The 22,128-nt window shown below is 45.2% G+C and overlaps 2 protein-coding genes across 12 annotated transcripts in view; one reads left to right on the top strand and one right to left on the bottom strand.

The window, feature by feature from the left end:
* unm_hu7910 (un-named hu7910) overlaps nucleotides 1–7,229 on the top strand; it is a 37,593-nt gene extending 30,364 nt beyond the window's left edge. For 7 of the 11 annotated variants that reach the window (XM_011488612.4, XM_011488611.4, XM_078938889.1 and 4 more), the window contains 15 exons: nucleotides 73–108; nucleotides 887–934; nucleotides 1,136–1,213; nucleotides 1,981–2,016; nucleotides 2,089–2,177; nucleotides 2,256–2,342; nucleotides 2,414–2,564; nucleotides 4,043–4,179; nucleotides 4,257–4,355; nucleotides 4,429–4,518; nucleotides 5,478–5,615; nucleotides 5,688–5,823; nucleotides 6,377–6,468; nucleotides 6,543–6,676; nucleotides 6,755–7,229. In XM_011488612.4, the coding sequence (XP_011486914.1) occupies nucleotides 73–108; nucleotides 887–934; nucleotides 1,136–1,213; nucleotides 1,981–2,016; nucleotides 2,089–2,177; nucleotides 2,256–2,342; nucleotides 2,414–2,564; nucleotides 4,043–4,179; nucleotides 4,257–4,355; nucleotides 4,429–4,518; nucleotides 5,478–5,615; nucleotides 5,688–5,823; nucleotides 6,377–6,468; nucleotides 6,543–6,676; nucleotides 6,755–6,905 (1,502 nt within the window). In that variant the 3' untranslated portion in view covers nucleotides 6,906–7,229. The remainder of the gene's footprint in view (nucleotides 1–72; nucleotides 109–886; nucleotides 935–1,135; nucleotides 1,214–1,980; nucleotides 2,017–2,088; nucleotides 2,178–2,255; nucleotides 2,343–2,413; nucleotides 2,565–4,042; nucleotides 4,180–4,256; nucleotides 4,356–4,428; nucleotides 4,519–5,477; nucleotides 5,616–5,687; nucleotides 5,824–6,376; nucleotides 6,469–6,542; nucleotides 6,677–6,754) is intronic. The other 4 variants (XM_078938895.1, XM_078938894.1, XM_078938891.1 and 1 more) reach the window with 1 other exon arrangement.
* Nucleotides 7,230–7,529: 300 nt separating this feature from the next.
* On the bottom strand, nucleotides 7,530–15,874 carry zgc:112982 (uncharacterized). Its single transcript, XM_020712689.2, has 11 exons — nucleotides 15,739–15,874; nucleotides 15,370–15,413; nucleotides 14,727–15,263; nucleotides 13,729–14,466; nucleotides 10,618–10,787; nucleotides 10,432–10,549; nucleotides 10,303–10,354; nucleotides 10,080–10,216; nucleotides 9,544–9,610; nucleotides 9,381–9,471; nucleotides 7,530–7,743 (listed from the first exon to the last, which is right to left on the bottom strand). Exons 2-11 carry the CDS (start codon nucleotides 15,402–15,404, stop codon nucleotides 7,730–7,732), a joined length of 1,959 nt encoding a protein of 652 aa, XP_020568348.1. The 5' UTR covers nucleotides 15,405–15,413; nucleotides 15,739–15,874; the 3' UTR covers nucleotides 7,530–7,729.
* Nucleotides 15,875–22,128: the final 6,254 nt, after the last annotated feature.

Raw genomic sequence — 22,128 nt, 5'->3', positions numbered from 1 at the left:
AGGCAGTTTTTGAATCTGTAGTTAACTGTGTTCAGCCCTGAAGAAGACCTTTCTATGTGTCTCCTGTCACAGTTCTGGTGGAGGAGCTGCAGCCGGAGAAGACGGCAGGTGGGTGAACCGGATCCCTCCTCCGTTTCTTTACACTCATCCTTGTCTTCCTTCCATTATAACCCTGAGTGTCAATGAATGAAGCCCAAATACTGGTAAAAGTGTCAAATATTCACTCACAACTGTAAAACAGTTTTGGTTGAAAAATAATATTTTTGAAAACCCAATCTCTTTAGGAAAGTTGACTAAAATGACATCACCGATGTTTGGTGCTTTTTCAGGAAAACTGGAGTAAAAACCAAAGTTCTGTTTAGGAGAAAGACATGATCAACTTGTGTTTCTTGTTTGTACTGTAAAAAAGTCCAGTTAAAAAGTTTTACTGTTTTATGTTTTCTGATTTTACATTTTTCTCTTGATGATAAAGTAAGTGTTTACATGTACAGAGTGTGTGAAGTGGACACAGCTCAAACCCTGATTCGTCCTCCTGTACTTTAAATTGGTTCACTCATTGGCTCTACCTTTAATAACCAGCGCTGTAGAAGAACTCCCAATCAAAACTGAAAAAGCCCATAAATATCTGTATAATAACTTACACACACAGATTTGGAGTGACTTCTTCATGGGCTTGCTCTGTAATCAGGAGCGATTGATGATGTTATAGATATAAATCGGATCGTAACTTTTTTTTTTATACATTTCTTGAGTTTTTCTGTAAAGTGCCCTTAGTGAAAGTAAAACGTACAAACAGCTCAAGTAAAAAGCAGAAAGATTTTCAACTTTTTCCCTGTAGCGGAAAATGAAACTGAAACATGTTTTTCTGCTTTGTGTTTTCCTGCAGCTCAGTCTGGACAGTACCTGACAAGCTCCAAAGTCAGCCATGAAGCCGGTCAGTCCGGTTTGGCCCTCCTCCTGGTTCAGAATGCTGAGAAATGTCCCGCCTTTACCTGGTTCAGTCGACGTTCAGTTGAACCGAACCAACAGTTCCAAAAGCTGCTGGTTTGAGGGAGCTTCTGCCTAAAATGAGTCCAGACAGGACATAAAGAAAGCAGAGTTTGAGTTTCAGACTCTGCCTTCTCTGGTGTTTCAGATCTTCAGTCAGAGGAGCGCACAGGAAGTCCTCCTGCAGCCACGACAGAGGTGGAACCACAGCCGGTAGAGGCCGCCGGTGAGTCCATCTCAAAGGAATGAAAGACTTAAAGGATGAAGTGTGTTTGTGTGGTTTGTAATGACCTGGATTGAAGCCAGATTTCCAATCCCCGTAATAGTCCTATATGCTGTCATGGAACCCCATCCTTTCTAAAAGAGGTAGAAACAGACTGTGAGGCTGTCATACAGCTTAAGTTTTGACAGTTTCTTCAAATTTCTACTCTGGTTCATAAAAATCTTCTCAGATGACTCACTGATTTTATTGTGTAGTTTTTGTTTAGGTCTATTGACCCATTTCATAACACTTTGGTTTCAAAGGTGCTTCACTCAGGAAGTCAGCTGCTGCTGGTTTCTACATCTGATCTGTTTGTTTTTCCTCCAGTGTTTTTTTTTTCGTAATATTTGGAGCCATGCCCTTAACATACACTGTGCTAAGGTTAGAGGCAGCTGTGGATAAACAACAAATGCTTTCAAAAAAGTGTTTTTCATCAATCAAACAAATGCAGAGAACGAACAAAAGAGAAATGTAAATGAAATCGGTATTTGCTGTCGGTCTCCATCTGCCTTCAGAACTGCTTCAGTTCTTCCAGGTCCACTTGTTTCTGAGGGAACTCTGCAGCTGACCGATCCAAACATCTAAGCTCAGATCTCCTGTGAGCTCAACCAAATCAGAGCAGATGTTTCAAAACCTAACATTTGCACAAATGGAACCTTTTCTTTGAGAATGGGAATGTGATAAATCCTTTTGTCAGCCCTTTAAAGTCGGTCATGTTTCATGTGTGACAGGAAGGACAGAAGAGCCAGTGGAGGAGAAACTCCCAGGTAGAGAGTTAGGAACGTTGAAAAGCTGTTTCTGAGAGGTTTTCCTTGAAACTCTCCTTTGCTCTCCTGCAGTGAAGAAGAAGAAGAAGCCAAAGCTGCTGAACAAGTTTGATAAAACGATTAAAGCCGAAATCGATGCAGCAGAGAAGCTTCGTAAGAAGGTACCAGCCCGGTCAGCAGCGCTCTGAGCTCCGTGTTTTTGCAGGACATGATGTCTCTCCTCCTCCTCTTTGCCTCAGGGGAAGCTGGAGGAGGCGCTGCAGGCGTTTGAGAGGCTGGTGCAGCAGTTTCCTCAGAGCCCCCGCGCTCGCTACGGGAAAGCTCAGGTACTGTGACGGTGGGCTGCAGAGCCGGCAGCTGGTGCAGCGGAGCGCTCATGCCTGCCATGACCCCCCAGGCGGAGGACGACCTGGCAGAGAAGCAGCGCAGCAACGAGGTGCTGCAGAGAGCCATCAACACCTACAAAGAGGCGTCCGAGCTGCCAGACGCCACCGCCGACCTCATGAGAGCGGCGCTGAAGAGACGAGCCGCGCGCCAGCAGTTCCTTGGTATGGTCCGAACACGCGGTACCAAGCAGAACCGATCTGCTTCCCGTTTGATCCCAACTCAGCTGACGTACATGTGTGTGGGAGGAGCTTCCCCTCCTTCAGAGGTGACCCAGAGTTCCAAATCTGGATCTGCTCTTTTTTTCAAAGGAATCTGAATCAAAAAAGTGGAGAAACAGACCTCATGTCAGAACCTCTTCTGCACATTTAAACTCCCTGCTGGTCCAAACGGGAAACCACAAAGCTCTTTCAGGAGCTTCCTGTGGTCATGCTTTGTTTTTCCCCTTTATGCTTTTGAAATGTTAAAATGAATGAAAAAACATTTCCTAAACTCCTCAGAGGCTTCAGCGCTTTCACCTGGAAAGGTCCAACCTTTACTACATTAGCAGACTTTCAAAGTCAAATAAGTCCACTTTTAGGTTATTTCCAGGCATTTGGCCTTTTTGTTGTAAATTTTGCTCATAATATTTACATTTATTTTAATTTTTTATCTAAAAGACTTTTTAGATACAACATTTTGTTTAATCAATTTGTTTTGGACTTTTATTTGATTTAGTTTTTAGTTCTTAACTTGATCACTTTTGCTCTTCATTTCAGGGCTTCAGGTACAAACAACTGTACTTGGGTTTTCCGTGTAGCCCGTACAAAACCCAAGTACAACTGTACTTGGGTTTTGTTCCATTTCCACTTATTTAAAGTAACATAAACCCTTCATGTCTGTATTTATTTATTTCCAATTATAAAAATACATTTTCTTCAGTGTGTTTGAAGCTCTGGAATTTTGGTTCCTTGTAAATTAGCGACATCCGGCTTGAACAGGTTCCGTTTTTTTAAACCTTTGTGTTTTGTGCCGAAACACATTTCAGCATTTTGCTTTCATGCAAATGCATTTTTATTGAAATTAGGACCAATTACATTTTTTAAATATATTTTGGCACTATTTTCATGTATTACCTTTTCAAGTTTCAACGATTCTGGTTCTCCTCTCGTCGGCTGTGGTTCTGGATGTTCTGACATTAAAATCCTTAGCAGAAAAGTTCTGTAAAGGTTGCCTGGTATCTTCTCCATCGGCTCACTTTAAACGCTGTGTGCCTTAAACAGCTGCACAGGTGAGGACCGTACTCAGCCAGCTTCTGAAGTCATTTAGAGACTTGATTTAGAGAATTCTCGTTCAAACAGTGCAGCTGAACAGACAGAGCAGAAAACACGTTTGAACATTTACTGCTGTTCGTTGAGAAAGTCAAATACATGCAGATGGGGTTTGATTTCTGTCAGCTGTTCATGTACGATTCCGTCCCTTCAGCTTCTGCCAGAGGGTCGTTTCTGCTGCGAAGGGACACTTCCTGTGGTCCCGTGCTGCCTTCAGGGCCCTGAGCTTTGTGCAGTTCCTGTTTTACAGATGCTAGCTGGACTCTGGTCTGGAGCTTCACATCAAAACTTCCAACACTTTCTGGTTTGGTGATAACACCCCCTCCCCCCAGGTCGGACACGCGGGTCTCTGGTGACGCTGCAGACGTTGGTTCAGATCTTTCCCGACGACGTCAGCCTGAAGAACGATCTAGGCGTGGCCCACTTGTTGCTAGGCGACAACAAGGGCGCCAAGCAAGTCTATGAAGAGGTTTGTTTACAGACACAAACGTGCTGCTGTTTGTTTAAGTCCTGAGTCCTGATTGGCTGTTTATCCTCATTGCTCAGGTTCTGGGCGTCGCCCCTGACAACGGCTTTGCCAAAGTGCACTACGGTTTCATCTTGAAGGCAGAAAACCAGATTGCAGAGAGCATCCCTTTCCTGAGGGTTAGCACACACGTGCACGCGTCCAGGTGAGTGCGTGCACCTTCAGCTCTTGACCTCTCCTTTGTCTCTGCAGGAAGGCCTGGAGTCTGGCGAGCCGGGGACCGATGACGGGCGCTTTTACTTCCACCTGGGAGACGCCCTCCAGAGAGTTGGAGACGACAGTGTGAGTGATCCTTCCCCCCCCCCTGCTGACCACAGGAGGCAGATAATAGGAGATTACAGATTAAAGATGCCTTTATTGTCGTTGTACATGGTGATACAATGAAATTGTAGCAGCCTTGGAGTGGTGAAAATAAAATAAAATACAAAACTTTAAATCTTATCTCCAATCAAGATATGTACAATATGTACAGAAACAAGTAAATATTAAATACGTGTGAACAAAATAGAATGGCATGAGTTGAGTTGCAATGAGCGCAGCATAATATATATTGCGTTTTATTGCACACATGTAATTTAGTGTGTGAGAACAGTCAGAGTGGGTGTAGTTGGTGGGAGTATGCGTATAAAGTGATTGCCTGTGGAAAGAAGCTGTTCCTGAGACTGTTTGTCCTGGTTCTGATGGACCTGCACCTCCAGCAGATCAAACAGAGGGAAAGCAGGATGGGTGGAGTCAGTGATGATGCTCGATGATGCTGGTAGATGTCCTTCAGTGAGGGCAGCTGGTGATCCTCTGCGCTGTCTTTACCCCTCTCTGGAGACCCTTCACAAAAGATATACCGGTAGTAAAATATTAGTCTAAAGGAAGATCCGCAGAGTTTCTTTTTATACCACCATCTTGTTTCAGTTCAGTGAGTTCCTTGTGTCCTTTCTAACAGCTGATGCTAACCCAGTAGAAGCGTTCAATGAAGACTAAATAGAAATGGAGCATTTTCAATTGGGAGCCTGGCTCAGAGCAGCAGTGGTGATCTGCTGTGAGCAGGAAAAAAATCAAGGCTGGCACATGGCGTTGCCTGAATCCAAGATTTCTGTCAGAGCTTGTTAGCAGGTGTTTGTGTCGGCATCTTTCACACCTGATGATGTCAGCACAGGGGTTGAAAGTCACAGAGTTACGCCATTTCCATCGTCATAGACACCGTTGGATCTAATCCAAACCTGAACTGAGTGTGTATGTGTGACCAGGCTTATCAGTGGTATGAACTGGGTCACAAACGTGGTCACTTCGCCTCGGTGTGGCAGAGATCTCTGTACAACGTGAAGGGGCTAAAGGCACAGCCCTGGTGGACGCCCAAAGAGACGGGCTACACGGACCTGGTTAAGGTACGCCGCCTCACCTTTGCAGTTAGGTTCTTTAAGCCAGGGTTAGGGGTCCATGTATGCGGGTTTTTTCAGGTGCTGGAGAGGAACTGGAAGACGATCCGGGACGAGGCTCTGGCTGTGATGGATCAGGACAGGGGACGCTTCTTACCAGAGGATGAAAACCTGCGAGAAAAAGGAGAATGGGGCCAGTACACCCTGTGGCAACAAGGTAAACAGCCCCCAAAGGTCACAGAAAACCCAACTGTTGGTCCAGAGATAAAATAACCTCCAGTTAGAGCTTCATCTCCCCCAGAGGGAGGATTTTAGGGATCAAGGCAGTCGGCTCTCTTTTGCAGTTAGTCTCCAGTGGTCACTTGTGGAACTGCAGCATTTACTACTCCTGGATTGAGGTCAATCAGTTAATGTTCCAAAACTATAATTCTCTAAATCCACACTCGTATCTGGGAAAAATGCAAGTCTGGAACACAAGTGGTTAAAGCAGCGAAGGGGGGACCCCCCCCTTCGCTGCTTTAACTACTTCAGTTCCGGACTTGCATTTTTCCCAGATATGAAGGACACTCAGTGTCGTGAACAGTGAGGAGTGTCATCCAGGAGGAAATTTGACAACAGCTGCTGCTCCCCCCCACGGAGAAGAGGAAGTTCAGGCGTCTGGCTGCAAAGCTTGATGCCTTACAGGAGCTGGGAGTAGAAGATACGCGACTTCTGCTCCCAACCTGAACCCCAGACGGGCGTACAGAATGCACAGATGTTTGTATTTTCAGGGAGAAAAGCTGGAAGCGCCTGTCAGGGCGTCCCAAAGACCTGCTCTCTGCTGGACAGATTCCCTGAAGCCACAGGCTGTAAGAGAGGACAGGTATGACCCGACGAGGCTCCGCCCTCAGCAGGTGAGACGAGTCCGGGCTCCTGTCATCGTCTGTGCGTTTTCAGATCAAGTTCTCGGTGATGCAGCCTGGCACCCACGTGTGGCCTCACACCGGACCCACCAACTGCAGGCTGCGGATGCACCTGGGCCTCGTCATCCCCAAACCCGGCTGCAGGATCCGCTGCACCAACCAGACCAGGTCACGGCCATCTCCGCCCTCACGGCTGTTGCTGCGGCCCTCGCCCTGCTGACGGAGCTGCTCTTCTCCATGTTTCAGGGAGTGGGAGGAGGGGAAAGTCCTCATCTTTGACGACTCCTTCGAGCACGAGGTGTGGCAGGAAGCTGACAGCTACCGGCTCATCTTCATCGTGGACGTCTGGCACCCGGAGCTGACGCAGCACCAGCGGCAGACCCTCAGCGCCATTTGACCTCCTGAGCAGGCGAGGAGCGTCAGGTCGACCTCGGTACGGTGAGGGCCTCATGAAACTAAAGAGGATGGACTGACGGGACGCCGCAGGACCAAAAGAACTGTTTTAACTACTGACTCGGTACCTGAAGAGGCCCGGTTCTGGGCTCAAACTATTTGCCAACGTTGAAGAATGTTTTCTGTTGAGTTTGATGAATTACGAAACACTAGAAGCATCAAAGCAGAACTGTGGTTTCTACCTTCACTTGTCATTTTTGCACATGTAATGGAAAATCTTTTGAAATGATTTATATTTGTATGAAAAATAAAATCCAAAAAAACTGAAGGTGTTTGTGTCAGATGCTGTTAAAGTTATGACAGATTTTTTTATAACCCTTGTGCTATCTTAGATGACCCCACCCTTACATTGACGTGTTCTCCCTACCATGACAAAGGTGGATAAAGGTGGAAAGATTTCATGTAATCCATGGACACCAGTGAAGATCACAAATCATTGAAGAAAAAAGGTTCAGCACACTGTCTAGTGGGTCTAGATGACCCAACTCCCAATGTTAAAGTGCCTAGGACAGCACAAGGGTTATGGGATGAACGATGAGCAGTTCAGAGAAAAAACCAGAAGAGACCATTTTAGAACAATCATGTTTATTAGAAACAATCCAGGATCCGTTTGAATCAAATCTAAACAAACATGAAGTAAAACCTCAGACTCAAAACTTACGGAGGATGGAAAACAAAACCACATTTCTTTCTTATTGAAATCTTCTGCATGAACAATACTTCAAATTTCCCAGGATGCAGCTGCGATCCCACATGGAGATGATCCCATCACCAGTTTGGACCTGAGAACAGAAAGACATGAGGCTGCAGGACAAACATGGAAACCATGACGCTGTAACCCTTGTGCTATACTAGGCACTTTAACGTTGGGAGTTGGGTCATCTAAGATAGCACAAGGTTAAACCCAAAGACCTTCATAAATGTAAAACTTCAGCCGTACGATGTCACTGCCCCGCACTTCACGCGTGGCAGAGCCCATTCAGCGTCATGGATGCTTTCATGGAGAGGAGAGGCAGTATTAAAGCTGCTCTCTGGGACAATTCTGCTTAAGGGAGTGCAGAATGCCTATAATTTTTTTTTTCCAGATACTTTATCCCTCAATGGGGAAATTCTTCTCTGCATTTTGACCCATCCCCTGAGGGAGCGGTGAGCTGCAGTCTAACCGCGCTCAGGAGGCGGTAGCGTTAAGGGTCTTGCCTAAGGACCCTCACTGAGTGATGTTAACTGCTCGCCATTGATGTGGTAATTGCCCCCAGTACCATTGTTTCTTCCCCTCCGGGAATCGAACCCTTGATTCCTGCACGGTAGCCTCTCACCTTACCAACCGAGCTACCCAGCCGCTAATTACCCCATATCTGATTCTAAACTGCATTTTCCAGATGAAAGCTTGAGACTAAAGTGAATTGGTTTCATTACTAGTGAATAGGAGTATAACCATGAATCCATTTAATATTCCAGATTGATGTGTCTGAGGAAAGTTAGTCATTGAATCGTCCTGTACCGTTATAAAGTTGCTTCAAAATGGGACACATTGATAATCAATATTGGAAAATTGGAGACGTGGTAGGTTTATTTTACTATAAGGTAAAAAAGACCAAGTGTATCAGCGGACAACACACACATGATGTCATTAAAACTGATCCGTCCATCATTCCAGTCCAATGTGTGGACAGACTTTGAATATAGTCATGTGACCATCCAGTGTCTAGAATGTTCTAAGAATGTTCCCTTTGGATTCTTTGGATGTGGAAAAAAAACAGTGGTGAACTTTAGGAAACTAACATGTGAATGGATTTGACATTCATTCTTGTTTGTTCGGACACAGACTTCATTTCCACTTGATGATCTGGAAGAAATCCAAGAATCTGGAAAACTTCACTGTTCAGTAGCAGGAATTCTGTCTGAGTCTCACTGCTGGAAGTTTTGGATAAAGATGATCTGGATCCATATGAGGTCAATCGGATTGTTCAAAATGAACTAATGTTGACTATGAATGGGATCAGTGGCCACCAACTGTGAATCAAACTTTGTCAAAATGAATCGTTACACCACCAATAGCAAATGTGGTAAAGTAAAGAGTGACGGTGGTCTGAAGACGCTCCTCCTGTCAGCAGAGTAGACCCAGAGTGAGGTCTTTGCTGCTGGAACAAACAAGGACGCGCTCACACCACACAGGAATGCAGCTCATACATTTACATGAACACAATCAAGCTAACGGGAACTCTGATGGAATATGAGGGCACCGAAGATTTTCAAAATAAAGCTCCTTTGGGTGAAGTGATATCAAAGCTGTGGAGCTTTGTCATCACGTCTAGAAGGACTTCATCTATAAATCTGCTCTGGGTACCACAGACACTACAGTCTGTATGTTGGTGTCCATGCACACTGAAGGTGAAGCTGAGCAGCTGTGCTCGTGTACCTGCAGGGCCCCCGTGCCGTTGATACGGGATGCGGAAGTTTCTGCGTGGAGGACCTGCATTCAAACGGTTTGGAGCTCCTCTCCTCGGCCCCTGCAGACACAAACATTTAAGGTCTCCGTTTTCATCAGGTCATGTGACCCAGGATCTTCATGAGCTGCTCACCATACTGCCCTCCAGCCTCCTCCTCTGCTGCCCTGCCCACTCGCTCTGCGCCGCGTCGTTCAGCTCGCTGCAGGCAAAGTAAACGCTTCAGGTTTGGTTGCACTGCATCAGGAGACAAAAACTGCACAGCATCGTTTGCCATTCCCGTTTCATTTATGAGGCTGCAGACCCCGAAATAAAACTTTTGATTTACGTCACTTCAAACTAACTAATGCATCATCAGCCTCAGGTGCTCGAGTCAGTGGTGGAGTGGACCTCCCACTAGCATAAACATGCATCCTCCTGCAGAGTCTGGAGGAGCTGAGCAAACGGAACAGCTTCAGTTTTACAGGTCTGAACAAAGCGGATGACTTGGTTTAAACCCAGGATGAAAAAATGTGTTAAGGTGCAGCACAACTTTGATGCTGAAGATGAGGAGAAGAAGCAGAGAAATGTTGACCTAAAATCCTGGAAAGTCTGCGTGTGTGACAGAAAACTGCAGACAAAACACTGTTCTCTGTTTGCTGAACTGTATCTAACATGAAGCTCAGCCTCACCTGTCTGCCCCCAAAGCATGCTGGGAAATGCTGTTTCCCAGGATGGTCACTTTGACTCCCTCCAGCTTCTCCTGTCGCCTCCTCTCTAGGTCGTGTCTCAGGTCTCCGGGGCCTCGCAGTGGCGGCTTGCTCAGCCCCTAACGCCCCCCACAGCAGCAGTCGGGTTAAAGACCTCATCATGAGCAAACAGGTAACAGGAATCTGAAGCGGGTTCCAATCCCACCTGAGTGGGCTCCTCATCGTCAAGGACGGAGTCCAGATTCATGCTGAAGCCTCTGCACAGACGAACACCCACACTGAGTGCTGACCAGGAGGGCGGCGGCCAGGACGCAGCCGTCATGTTTGCTCTTACCGGTTCGAGCTGAAGCGCTGGTTCAGCGTCAGCTCCTCCGCGTCCTCAGACAGTTCTGCCGACTGCGGCGCAGAGAAGCGCTCGCTCAGCGTCAACCCGTCCCCGCTGAAGTACTGTTCTGTGGCGGCAGACACAAACATTGGACCCTCGCGGGACAAACGGCCTGGCTGGGTGAGCCCCACTGACCTTTGACCAGATGCACCAGCGTGATGATCTCCTGGGCAAACGCGCTCATGCGCACGCTGCTCTCCTGGTGCGCTCCAGAGTGCTGCAGCGCGGGCAGGAAGTCCAGTCTCTGGCGCCCCACGTTGACCAGGTCCAGAGAGAGCTGCCTGTCTGAGGAGTAGCACAGAGGGCTGCAGAGGAGCAGCGAGGTCGTGTTCGTTACCACCAAACAGAACAAGGCCCCGCCTCCCTTCAGTGCCAAGCAAAGCTGACAAAGATTCAGTCACACCCTCAGACCAAAACCCAAATCCTGAGTTGTTGTGCAGCTTTCAGAAGATGGTCTTCGTTTCTCTGAGGACTCGTCTGCTTTTAGTCAGGAACTTCCAGCGCTGAGGCTCAGATCTCTACAATCTGCATCATTGTGGTGTCGCTCAGGAAATCCCTTCAGCAGACTTTCCTCCATGACGACAGAGCAAAAATACAATCTCAGCTTTACCCAGAACTTACCTGTGAGGGCTTTCATGGAGCAGCAAGAGAACATTTGGAACAAACAAACGCTAAAGTGAAGCTGGGGGGCTAATGGCTGTACTGAGAGCACTTTTGCAAAGTTTTCGGTGGACGATCGGACTGGGAGATGAAGAGGGGGTGAAAGTTCACACTTTGATCCAGAACCTCTTCCTTTTGGTCCTGTTTGTTTGAAGACGTGGAGTTTCCACAGAGCCTCCTCTTCATCTGCTGTCCTCCTGGCTCCTCCTTCTGCAGGGTGAGGTTTTCTTTAGACGAGCAGAAGAATCTTTGCTTTCTGGTGTTTTTCTTTCATGTGGAACTTTAAGCTTTGTGTTCTGTTTGGTTTAAATGATGAAACAGTAGAAGCATCAAAGCAGAACTGTGGACTTGCTGGTTATCACCTCGACTTTCAGAATATTTACTGGAACATCGTTCGTTCTTCCGTTTTGGCCCCTTCAGGGTCACGGGGCTGCTGGAGCCTATCCTGGCCACTGCATGAAATGATTTCTATTCTTATTGAGAATCAAAATTGAAGGTTTTTTGTGTCAAATTCAGTGAATCAATAAAATCTTGTCAGATTTTTCTAAACCTGATGAAGAAAGCAGGAGTGATGATTGAGGAGCTCCCACGGGTTACCCATCATTTTCCACGCTGCTCTCCTCTCATCCATCCTTCAGGCTGCACACCTGCGGCTGTGATTGGTCCGTTAGCAGTTCACCAACCCCGATGCGGGCTTTCAGAAGAGAATGACCGTGTCCACAAAGATGAGCACCTCATGCAGACGTTTGCAGCTTTGATTCTTCTCTGAAGGTTCCTTCTGTTGGCAGCTGCCCATCCGCTCTGCTGTGAAGCCGTGACTTTGTTTTCATCCCTCCTCATCTTCAGATAAACCCTAACCTGCAGTTTGCTCGGCCTCTAGGAGCTCCAGGCTTTTCCCCAAAGCTGCTGAATCTGGAATGAGCAGCTTCAGGCAGGTTTCCACCGCTGCTCCATGTGAGCTTTGTGGCCTTCTTAAGTAGAGGTTCTTCTGTGAAACTCAAACCTTCTGGTTTTACATCAAGAAAGCTTCCTTTTCCAGCATTTTTTTGGATGACTTTTTCCTGCTTGGCAGATCTTCCTCTCTTCTCAGTCAATCTCCAGATTTTGCCGCTCCTCTGGGGAATCTGAGCTTCTCTCTGGAACAGCCATCTCCAGCCTTCATCCGTCTTCATCCGGATGCCCAGAGGACAACCACGGTTTGGATGTGAGGGCTGGAACATGCTGCTCAGCCAATCCTGCCTCCTGCATTGTTCCTCCTCCTCTTCTACTGTACGGTGCTGGAGCTGGCAGTGCCTTCAGGCCGCCCCTGCCTGAAGTGGTGCACTGGGGCCCGGATATCCCAAATCCCGATCGTCCGTTTTGTCCTGTGCTCTTCTGTTCTACTGGGGTCTTTCGTTCTTCACCCAGAGCAGAGTGTAGATGTTTGCATTTTTACCACTTCTTCTCATTATTTCCCTTTTCTCCCCATCTAAAAAAGTAACTATTCTATTGTACTCTTACTTGTTGCACTGACAATTCATTCACTGCTGGCATCAGGAAGTAATTCCGTCAAAAGAAACAACATCCTTCTTCTTTATCTTCTTCTTTAACCCTTGAGCTATCTTAGATGACCCCCCCCTTGCATTGACGTGTTCTCCCTACCATGACAAAGGTGGATAAAGGTGGAGAGGATTTCATGTAATCCATGGACACCAGTGAAGATCACAAATCATTGAAGAAAAAAGGTTCAGAGCACTGTCTAGTGGGTCTAGATGACCCAACTCCCAATGTTAACGTGCCTAGGATAGCAGAAGGGATATTCGTAGGTATTTTGATGATTAGGTTGAAGACAGATGAGATTTTCTTTCTTCATCAACAAAACGAGGAGTGCTTCCATGTACAAGGCTCCACTGGTCTGTGAGGTGGTACAGGTGGAGCTGACATTTATCTGCAGGAAGAACGGCATGAACCTGATCCTTCAGTGTGTTCCAGTGTCACATCGCTCTGTATCGTCTGCGTCTCCTCAGTAGACATCCCAACATCTTTGACGGCTGGAGCTTGGATTCCAGCTGAGGTCTTCTGATCGTGAGCTTGGTGCAGCTCAAACCATGTGGACTTTCATCAGGAACATCTCATCAGGAGCAGAAGCAGCTGCAGTGACATCATGGACACCCAGACTCTTCAGTTCTTTCATTTCCATAAAGTCAGAAACAGATGCTCCGGGTTTTCCTCAGAGCAGTATGACGTGAATCAGATGGTCTTCTGCTGAATGAAGGAATAATAAAAGGTTGAGAAAGCTGAAGGGAATTCTTTACAGCTCCATCTCTTAGGGTCACCCTGTAAGAAGCAGATCTCCTGGAGTTTGGGGTGGTGTTTCACTCAATCACAGATGTGGAGGAAAATCCGTCTTTAGGTGAAATCTCCTGAAACTTCCTGATCCTGGTTGATCTTTCTAGATCCTTGAGGCTGGGCTTCAAAACGATTCAAGAATTTCATCTCTGTGACATCAGTCGCTTCATAGCAGTTCAAGCTTCTTCCCTTCGTAGAGTTTAAAGACAGAAAAAGTGAACTTTCACCCCCACCCTGACAAAACCTCCCTAAGGTTACCTTTTCTGGCTGATGGGTCGACTCATGTCCACTTTGATGGTGAGGGTTTCCTCCGTTTGAACCGCCATGCCGTCGTCTTTGCGCACGCTCCATCCACGCTCCATCCTCTGACGCGGCATTTTGGGGTCCAGATCTTCTGAGCTTCTGGGCGCGTCCGCCACCCACTGCCGGCGTCTGTGTCCTTCAGCCCAGCCGGGCTCCTCCCCCTTAGGGGGACCCGGAACCTCGTTCCTGAAGGGGTGGTGAGCGGGTCTCTCTTTGGGGGCTGAATCCTGGTAGGAATGCTGTAGATGTGGCTGATTCCTGTGGTAATCATTTCTTCCGCCTCCTCTTTGGTAGTGCGTCCTACTCGCCCCCCACGACCCCCTATGGTGAAAGGGACGGTCTCTGTTCCCGTATCTCACGTTATCTGGTCCTTCCTGAAAGGCGGGCTCTTTTCTTGCATCACGACAGTTCGGGTCCCCCATGTGATCATCAAAGCGGTGACCTTGAGCATGTCCTCGCCCCTCACCCCTGCTGTGGGGGCCCTTGAATCGCTCCTGTGAACGGGGACTCCTCTGTCGATCAAAGTGGGGTTCATGTGGCCCATAGTTCTCCAAGCGTTCCCACTCGGACAACTCTCTGCTGTGACCCAGATCTCCGGGGCTTGAGCGCCGATGATGTCCGTGGGGAAAGCTCCCCCGACTCCCCCCTCCAAACCCACCTCTGGCTGCGTCCCCTGAGTTTTCATCTCTGTACCTGTGACGGCATAAGAGGGGGTGACACTGTTCAACAAGGATTCAAGGAGCCACGGCATCTTCTCATCTAACCTTACATTTACTCCAGAAATTAGCTCTAGTTTCTCATCTGCTGCTCGGCTAAAGACATTCAGAAAATAATGAAATCATTTACATCTTTACACATCGAAATCTTCCTACGGTAAGAAAACAGATGAGAAGAAAATCCTCAGCTTTCTTCATTTCCTGAAAGAGCTGCAAAGCATTTTGCTTGAACTTTACCCCGGATGTTCATCCATTTCTCTCCTTGGTCCTTTCAAAGGGGCTCCTCTCTCATGATGGAGGCCGTCTCTGAATCTACCGCCGTTAGGACCTTGACCAGTCCATCTTCCTCTGTGTCCTCCTCTTCCCTCATCTGGCCTCATGCCGGGGCTCGAGTCTCTGAAACCCCCCCGGCCTCGGCCCTGATCCTCTCCCCTCCAGGTCATCCCGGGCTTTCTCTGATGATGACCTCTGAATGAAAACTCTTCCCTCTGTGACCACGCAGGCGACCGGCGCCTATTTTCATTTCTCTGAACGTGTTCTCTGGTTTCTCCTCTGTGTCGGTCTACCTCATACCCCCCGACTCTCGGGGGGGACAGCCTTCTCTTGTCGTAGTACATTGGATCAGGAGGTGGGGGGGGTCTGCAGGTGGGTAACCTGCCCTGGTCTAGGTGATGCTGGGGTCCAAATCGAGGGTCATCTGGAAAAGGGTCGTGGTGTTTCCGATCTGAAAGGACTCTGTCAGGACTGAAGTCCCGCTGCCCCGATGGAAGCCTCCTGCAAACAAATGTTGGGGGGGGGGGGGGGGTATTATTAGCTGAATAAGAGATAAACAAGGAGAAAATAAGCTGTGAAATGTAGAATTCTGATCTCAAACTAGTACCTGTAATTTGGTGATCTGGACCTTGGTCGGGACATTTTATCAACCTAGAGAAAAGAATCGTTTTCAGTTTAAAAATAAACTGTGGAGAAAAGATCCCAGATTGGGACAGCATGGTTAAAGAAAATAAAGGATGGTAAAAAGTGATGTCAAACCATAACAGCATAGCCAATCTAAACTCAACTTAAAACATACTGTTTAATAAAAACTTGAAACTTTAAAGAAACTTGGGACACATAAAATTCAACTTAACTTTTAAATTTAAAATAAAAGAAAGAACAGAGAAGACGGGCCCTGAACTTAGGACATCTGTATGTGTATTCCTACAGACAGAACCAGAAGGTGATCTGAATTCAGGCATGGGCTAAATACCCTTATAGGGGGGAGAGCGGTGGTTGGAGCCGGTTTTAACAGACATGCCGAGATGAGGAAGGGATGGAGGAGTTTGGTGTTCAGGACATGAATGCAGTAGGAGAAATGATGCTGGACTTTGCTAAAAAGAGGGAAATGTTAGTGTGGTGAAGACATTTGTCTGAAAAGACTGGAGCACATGTGGTGATGGACAGACTAACAGATGAGGTTAGACTGGAATCTCTGTGGACCATCATGCTGTTTGCAGATGACATTGGGATCTGCGTGTGTGGTGGGAGCGGGAAACAAGTGGAGGAACATCTGTACAGGTGGAGGTTTGCTCTGGAAAGGAGAGGAATGAAGGTCACATGCATCAAGATGTGTGTAAATAAGAGGATCTCAAATGAAAGGGTGAGGTAACAGGGAGGAGAAGTGAAGGAGATAAAGGTGTCAACATACGGTGAGGTGGGAAAGAGGCGCGTGAAACAAGCAGCCGAAACGTCACTCAAGTCAAGGCGAGCATTAGCCGGAAAACGGGTAAACTCACTGAAGCTCAAAAATGGGTATCAAGTGTTAATAAAACAAGAGCAGACGTCGCTCGCATAGAAGCGGACAGGGTCAGAAATGTGACTTACAATAATGCAAATACGCAGACACAGATTTTCACTATTCCCAGAAAGTGAGCTAGTTTAGCAACCGCTGGGGCTAACTAGCCGCTACAAGTTTTCTTACCTTTATCGCGCTTGTTACGCTTCCGCGGGGGGGGGGATAAATAAAACACAGCAGAACCGTTTTTAATGCACACCTGATAACTCACTCGTCCCGCCTAACATAAGCAACAAACACACATGATGTTTCTGTCGACACTGACGGAGAGAAAACGGAGCGAGGGTTGATTAGGCCCAGTTACGTCACAACGCTGCCACTTCCTGTTTCAACTGTTTCAAAATAAAAGTTTTGACTAGCACTGCACTGCACAGTCTGTGCTGCACCCATAGACATCAGGAATGCATGCATTATTATGTCTTTCGGTTACAGCATCAGAATTTAAACCACAGACATGTTGGAATTCTTAGCTACCATTTAAAGAAAACAGCTAAATAATATGTTATATTATGGCAACAAATACTGCTACAAAAAATTTTAGGCCAAAATTTGTGTTTTCACAATTTTTTAAACATAAGAAAAGAGATTTGTTCAAAAATTATTATGCTTTATTTAAAAAAAAAGGTATTAAAGGAAAATCAATAAGGTTGTCGGTCAAACCAATCTACTGCCTTGGCAATAATGAAAACAACAAGAGATCTTTCAACAGGAATAGATTTTAAAAAAATACAATATAAATAGTATTGATCATATTATTTTAATCTCAAAGCGGAGTTGCCCCTATGTGGTTAACTAGTTCCACAAAGGGCTAAAATGTGTACAGTTTGGAGGTCATTCCTTGGACTGCATGACTATTGAAGGTGGCCTCCCACAAGGGTCAACCGTAGGTCCTATTCGTTTGTTTGTTTTTTCATTCATAAATCACATTTGCAAAATTTTAAATGTATTGAAAGTCTTCTTTTGGCAAATATAACTATAGTTTTTTCTTCTGGAAATAATGTAAAACATTCAATTAAATATGTCTAAATTGAAAGGGTTACATTTAAACCTTGTTTTCATGATTCAAAGCTTTCTTTGAATCTGGAAAAGAGTTTGTTCATGGTTTTCGTAATAAAAAACAGGATGAAGTAAAATTGTCCATTGATGGTAAAAACAATTAAAAAGTATATTATTTTAGATTCCTTAATGGATTTTTAGATGACGGCTTGTCTTGGAAACCTCATTTATCAGGTATTACAAATAAAGTGGCTAAACCATATTTGATTTAAATAATGTATATTCTTTATCCTGTAATGTACTGGGAATGGTGCACTGTATTACCTCATTTTATGTATTGTGTTGAAGTGTGGGATAATACTTATAAAACCAATTTAATGCAGTTATGTTTACAGCAGAAAAAAGTTATTTAAGTTAAAGTTTAAGTTAATTATACATTTACTTGGATAAAGGGAAATAATAAAATGCTTCATTTATTAAGTCAGGACTGTTGAAATTTGAAGATTGGAACAGCAAACCTTATTAAATAAAGTTAAAAAAAAGGGATGCCAAAGAGCCTATATAAAAGTACTTTGTTTTTACTTTAAAAGCTGAAAATAACAGAGTTTAGTTTTAAGTTACTCGCACTGCTTTAAAACAAATGTCTTTTTCTTTTGTCAGGGTAAAAGTTTGGAATTCCCCACAAATTGTTCTGACGTTTTTCAAATAAACTTATTTGAGAAAATATTTGTTAAGAAGAAACTTGTTATGTGTGGTTAGTGTTGTGAGTGATGACAGGTGGTAAAGGCCCTCTATGATGGTCTCATCCCTGTTTCTTTTTAATGCTTTTCGCTATATTATAAGGCAGATACAAAGCTAGAATTGTTTTCTTCTCACTAGTCTTCAGCAGCTTCTCCAGCTTCCTCCTGTCTGCCACTGAGATTCTGCCTCATCAGCAGACCACTCCATAAAAGAGACAAAAACCTCCTATCAGCATTGAAGGGAATACTTTTAAAATTCTTCTTACCTCCTAAAACGAGGGATTTTTTTTCATATAGATGGTTTTGTGTACATAGCTTAGACCACATCATTTGACATAGTCAAAATTATTGTATAAAAGATGTGAGAATCTTGAAGCCCTGCATAGGTGGCAAAAGGTTTTGAACTGACTCGTGTACAACATGGCGTCATGCCGGAAGCTTCATCCTTCAGGCTGTGAGCTGTGAAGCAAAAAGATGAGGAAAGCACCACGTTGGACTTCACTTAGACTTATACTTGAACTGCTGCAGTTGGCCGAGCAGTCAATTTCTCTACTTTTTATATACTTTTAAATAATGGTTTTATCAAGTGCTTCTTCTTTATTTATTTATGCTTTAATCTGTGTCTTTGAGTTTCCTGTTGTTGGTGTGAGAAACCTTGCAGTTGTGTTCCAGTGTGATTTATCTATTACAAATGGCCAGGCCAGTGTGTTTGGGATGGTTGTCATGCTGAAAGACCCAGCCACGTTTCATCTTCAGTGCCCTTGTTGATGGAAGGAGGTTTTCACTAAAAGTCTGACCATACATGGCTCTATTCATTCTGTCCTTCACATGGATCATGGTCTCTTTGCTGAAAAAAATGATGCTTCCACCCCCGTGCTTTAAAGTAGGTCTGGTGTTCTTTGGATGCTGCTCAGCATTCTTTCTCCTCCAAAAACGACGAGTAGAGTTCTTACCAAAAAGTTCTATTGTGGTTTCATCTGACCATGGGACATTCTCCCAAAGGCTACTGATGGTAGCCTTTGTGACTGTGGTCCCAGCTCTCTTCAGGTCATTCACTAGGTCCCCATGTGTGGTTCTGGGATCTTTGCTCACCGTTCTTGTGATCATTTTGACCCCACAGGGTGAGATCTTGCAGGAAGCCCCAGATGGAGGGAGAGTATCAGTGCCTTGTTTGTCTTCCATCTGTAAGTGAAGAGGGATGTGACCAGTGAAATTAAACAGAGGAAAGAGGCAGGTGAAAGAAGGAAAACAAGTGAAGGCTTTAGGGAGACATAGATTAGATGAGAGGTACAGTAAATATAAACTTATTTCAAAAAGTTGCAAATGACTGAAAACAGTTCACATTTATCCTTTTTTGCAGAAGATTCTCAACAGAACAAGTTGTGGAGAGAAAAGCATCAGTATGGAACAGAGGAAAGTGACAACACAATACTGGATCCCATTTATCTGCAGCCACAGAGATCCAGTGTGCAACGTAAAACAGAACATTTGTTTTGAGGGAAAGAAAAAAAGTAGAAATTGTCGTTAATATCAAATGTCATCACTTCGTCTTCCTTAACATCAATACTGATGTTTTAGGGGTTGTTTACATTGTCCCGTTTAATTATATTTTTTGAAGTACATGTTGCAGTATTTGTCTTTAAACGAGGTGTTACAATGCTCAAGAAACTTGATGTAAAAGCCGTTTTTTCAGTTTGTAAATTCCCATAGTCTTTTGTAAGGGTTTGGGCTCACAATGTTCAAAGCTTCAGGGGACGCCCCGACTGTATCCATATCTCTAAGAAGATCTGAAACATGAAAGAAGCGGACTGCAGTTTAGCCCATTTTTTAACGAAATATGGGATATGGATGGGTGACCACCGTATAAAAGGAATGAGCCAAACATACTTGCTGTATTGACACCACCACGGTTGGCCTCTGTGGTTTTTAGCTGCATTCAGCTGCGGTGAGCTTCAGGAAGGAAATCCAGGTGAAGTCACAGATAAAGAGGCCAGTGGTGACATAAAAAATGTACCAACTTGAAGACATTTGCCAAACTTAGACAGAAACGTCTCCCATTATCTCTAGACAACAGACCACCCTGTCACCAGCTTTTGATGTGGGACATAAAAATGCAGGCTTTGGGGCAGAAACTTAGACATTTAATTAAAAAACGTGAACAAGGCAAAACCAAAATGGTGGTGTGATGGAGCAGAGCAAAGCAGATGACCTGACAAGGATGAACTGAAAACCAGACCCCTTAAATAGGTTGAGGGGTATGAAGTAAATAAAGCCAACTGTGGATGATCAACCTGAACCTGGTGAGACTGACGAGGAAAACAGAACATGACAAAAACCCGAGCACAGAATCCTCACACATCCTCTGAATGGTTTCCGAGAGACTTAAAACATACTGTAGCGACCCGGAGGTTAGTCCCACCTTCAGCCCCTAGGGCTTATGGGAAGTGGGAAGTTTTAGGGTGAAACCTTGAGTCAGAGGGATGTGAACTGAAGTCAAGTCCTTGGTGTTGGAGCTGTTTGTGTGCTGGGAAAAACAGGCTTGTTGCCCAAAAGCAGATATTACCTCTCTCTCTGATTCTTCCTGAGACTGTCTGGGGTTGTGTGGTGTATGGGGCACGGACAGTTCTCCACTGAAGCCTCATCATGAGCAGATTGGCGTTTGCTACCCCGCTAAAGTGACGCCCTGGCTGGGTCGTTACAATGCGAACCCACCCCATAAGGGAATAAAAGCATTAACTGAAGTACTTCAATAATGAAATCTCATTATTTGAGGCTGGAAAGATCCCCATCAAACCCCTCTTGACAAAAAAACAAAAAAGCAGTTCACCATAAGCAGATGGTCAGTTGCTGAAGAAGACGCGGCACCTGTAGGCGAACTGATGACCTGTAGGGGGCAGCATACTGTCACTTCAGGAAACCTCCTGACCCATACCAGAAAAAGCCTCTCTCAGCCTCTTGTGGGCAAAGGCAGGGGGCATCCTGAACAGGTCACCAGTCTGTTGAAGGACCACAATCACACAACCATGCACATCCCCATTCACACCTAGGGACAATTTAGAGTGACCAATTCACCTATGAAGCATGTTTTTGGGCGTTGGGAGGAAGCCAGAGTCCCTGGAAAACCCACACATGCACAGGGACAACATGCAATCTCCACACAGAGTCTGTTTCAGGTCCCCCAGCGCTAACCACTGCCCCACCCTGCAGCCGTTTAGCAAGACTGGGGGAGAAGATACACCCAGCTAAATACAAAGCGACCCCCATTGTTGTAGTGTATTTGACTCAAGACTTAAAACGAGTCAGAGCTGCAGGTGGACTTGACTCAGAGGATGACCGGTACTCAATCTGCCTTTCACAACATACCTCAACATGTTAAATACAACGGAGAGAATGTGGGTGGAAAAATATAACAAGGTGGTTTATCAGTCCCCACAAAGAGCGGAGGACTCCACAACAATGCTGGGGACTCTGTGGGGACCTGCATGCCAACAATTCTAACATCTTTTAGACATGCAGTAAAACTGATCCCTTTTGGCAAAGCATCATCAAAACTCTGCAGGACGTTCTTGGGGATGAAATACCTGCTGACCCACAGACAGTACATTTGAGAATTGTTGAGAACGTGATATACAAACAGAGGACAGGGACCTGTTCAAGGTCATAGTTAAAGATAGCAAAAAAGTTATAACAAGGAACTGACTGAAAACTGAACCACAGACACCGGAACAATAGACATAAGATTAATACAGATTATTATTATTATAATTATTAACCTTTACTTAACCAGGATATTCCTCTTCAGCAAAAAAACAAAAACAAACTATTTTGCAAGGGAGTGGCAACACTGTGGCAAAAAAACAACTGGAGAACAAAAACATAAAAATACTGGGACAAGAAACATAATAAAAAATAACATTTGTATAAAGAAATAATTCTACTTGATGATATAATGCCATGTGTACTTCTAAGCACTGTGTAAAGATGTCGAATTATAAAATAGATAGGAATATTGGAGATAAGATATGGGAGTCTGGTCCTTCCTTTGTAAATAAATTGCATTATCAAAGAT

The sequence above is a fragment of the Oryzias latipes genome, chromosome 20 (assembly GCF_053564925.1).
Source record: "Oryzias latipes strain Hd-rR chromosome 20, Olatipes_Hd-rR_3.1".
Classification (NCBI taxonomy): Eukaryota; Metazoa; Chordata; class Actinopteri; order Beloniformes; family Adrianichthyidae; genus Oryzias; species Oryzias latipes.
Note: the sequence above shows the minus strand (reverse complement) of the source record. Positions and strands in the feature narration are given on the sequence as shown.

Bases quoted from the DNA above. Each gene is read 5' to 3' on its own strand.
- zgc:112982 (XM_020712689.2), bottom strand. From the start codon at position 15,404: ATGTCCCGACCAAGGTCCAGATCACCAAATTACAG. The intron at 10,788-13,728 runs GTAACCTTAGGG...GCTCCTCTGCAG, and splicing joins CGACCCATCAGCCAGAAAAG to CCCTCTGTGCTACTCCTCAG. The intron at 10,217-10,302 runs GTGGGATTGGAA...GGGGGGCGTTAG, and splicing joins ACGATGAGGAGCCCACTCAG to GGGCTGAGCAAGCCGCCACT.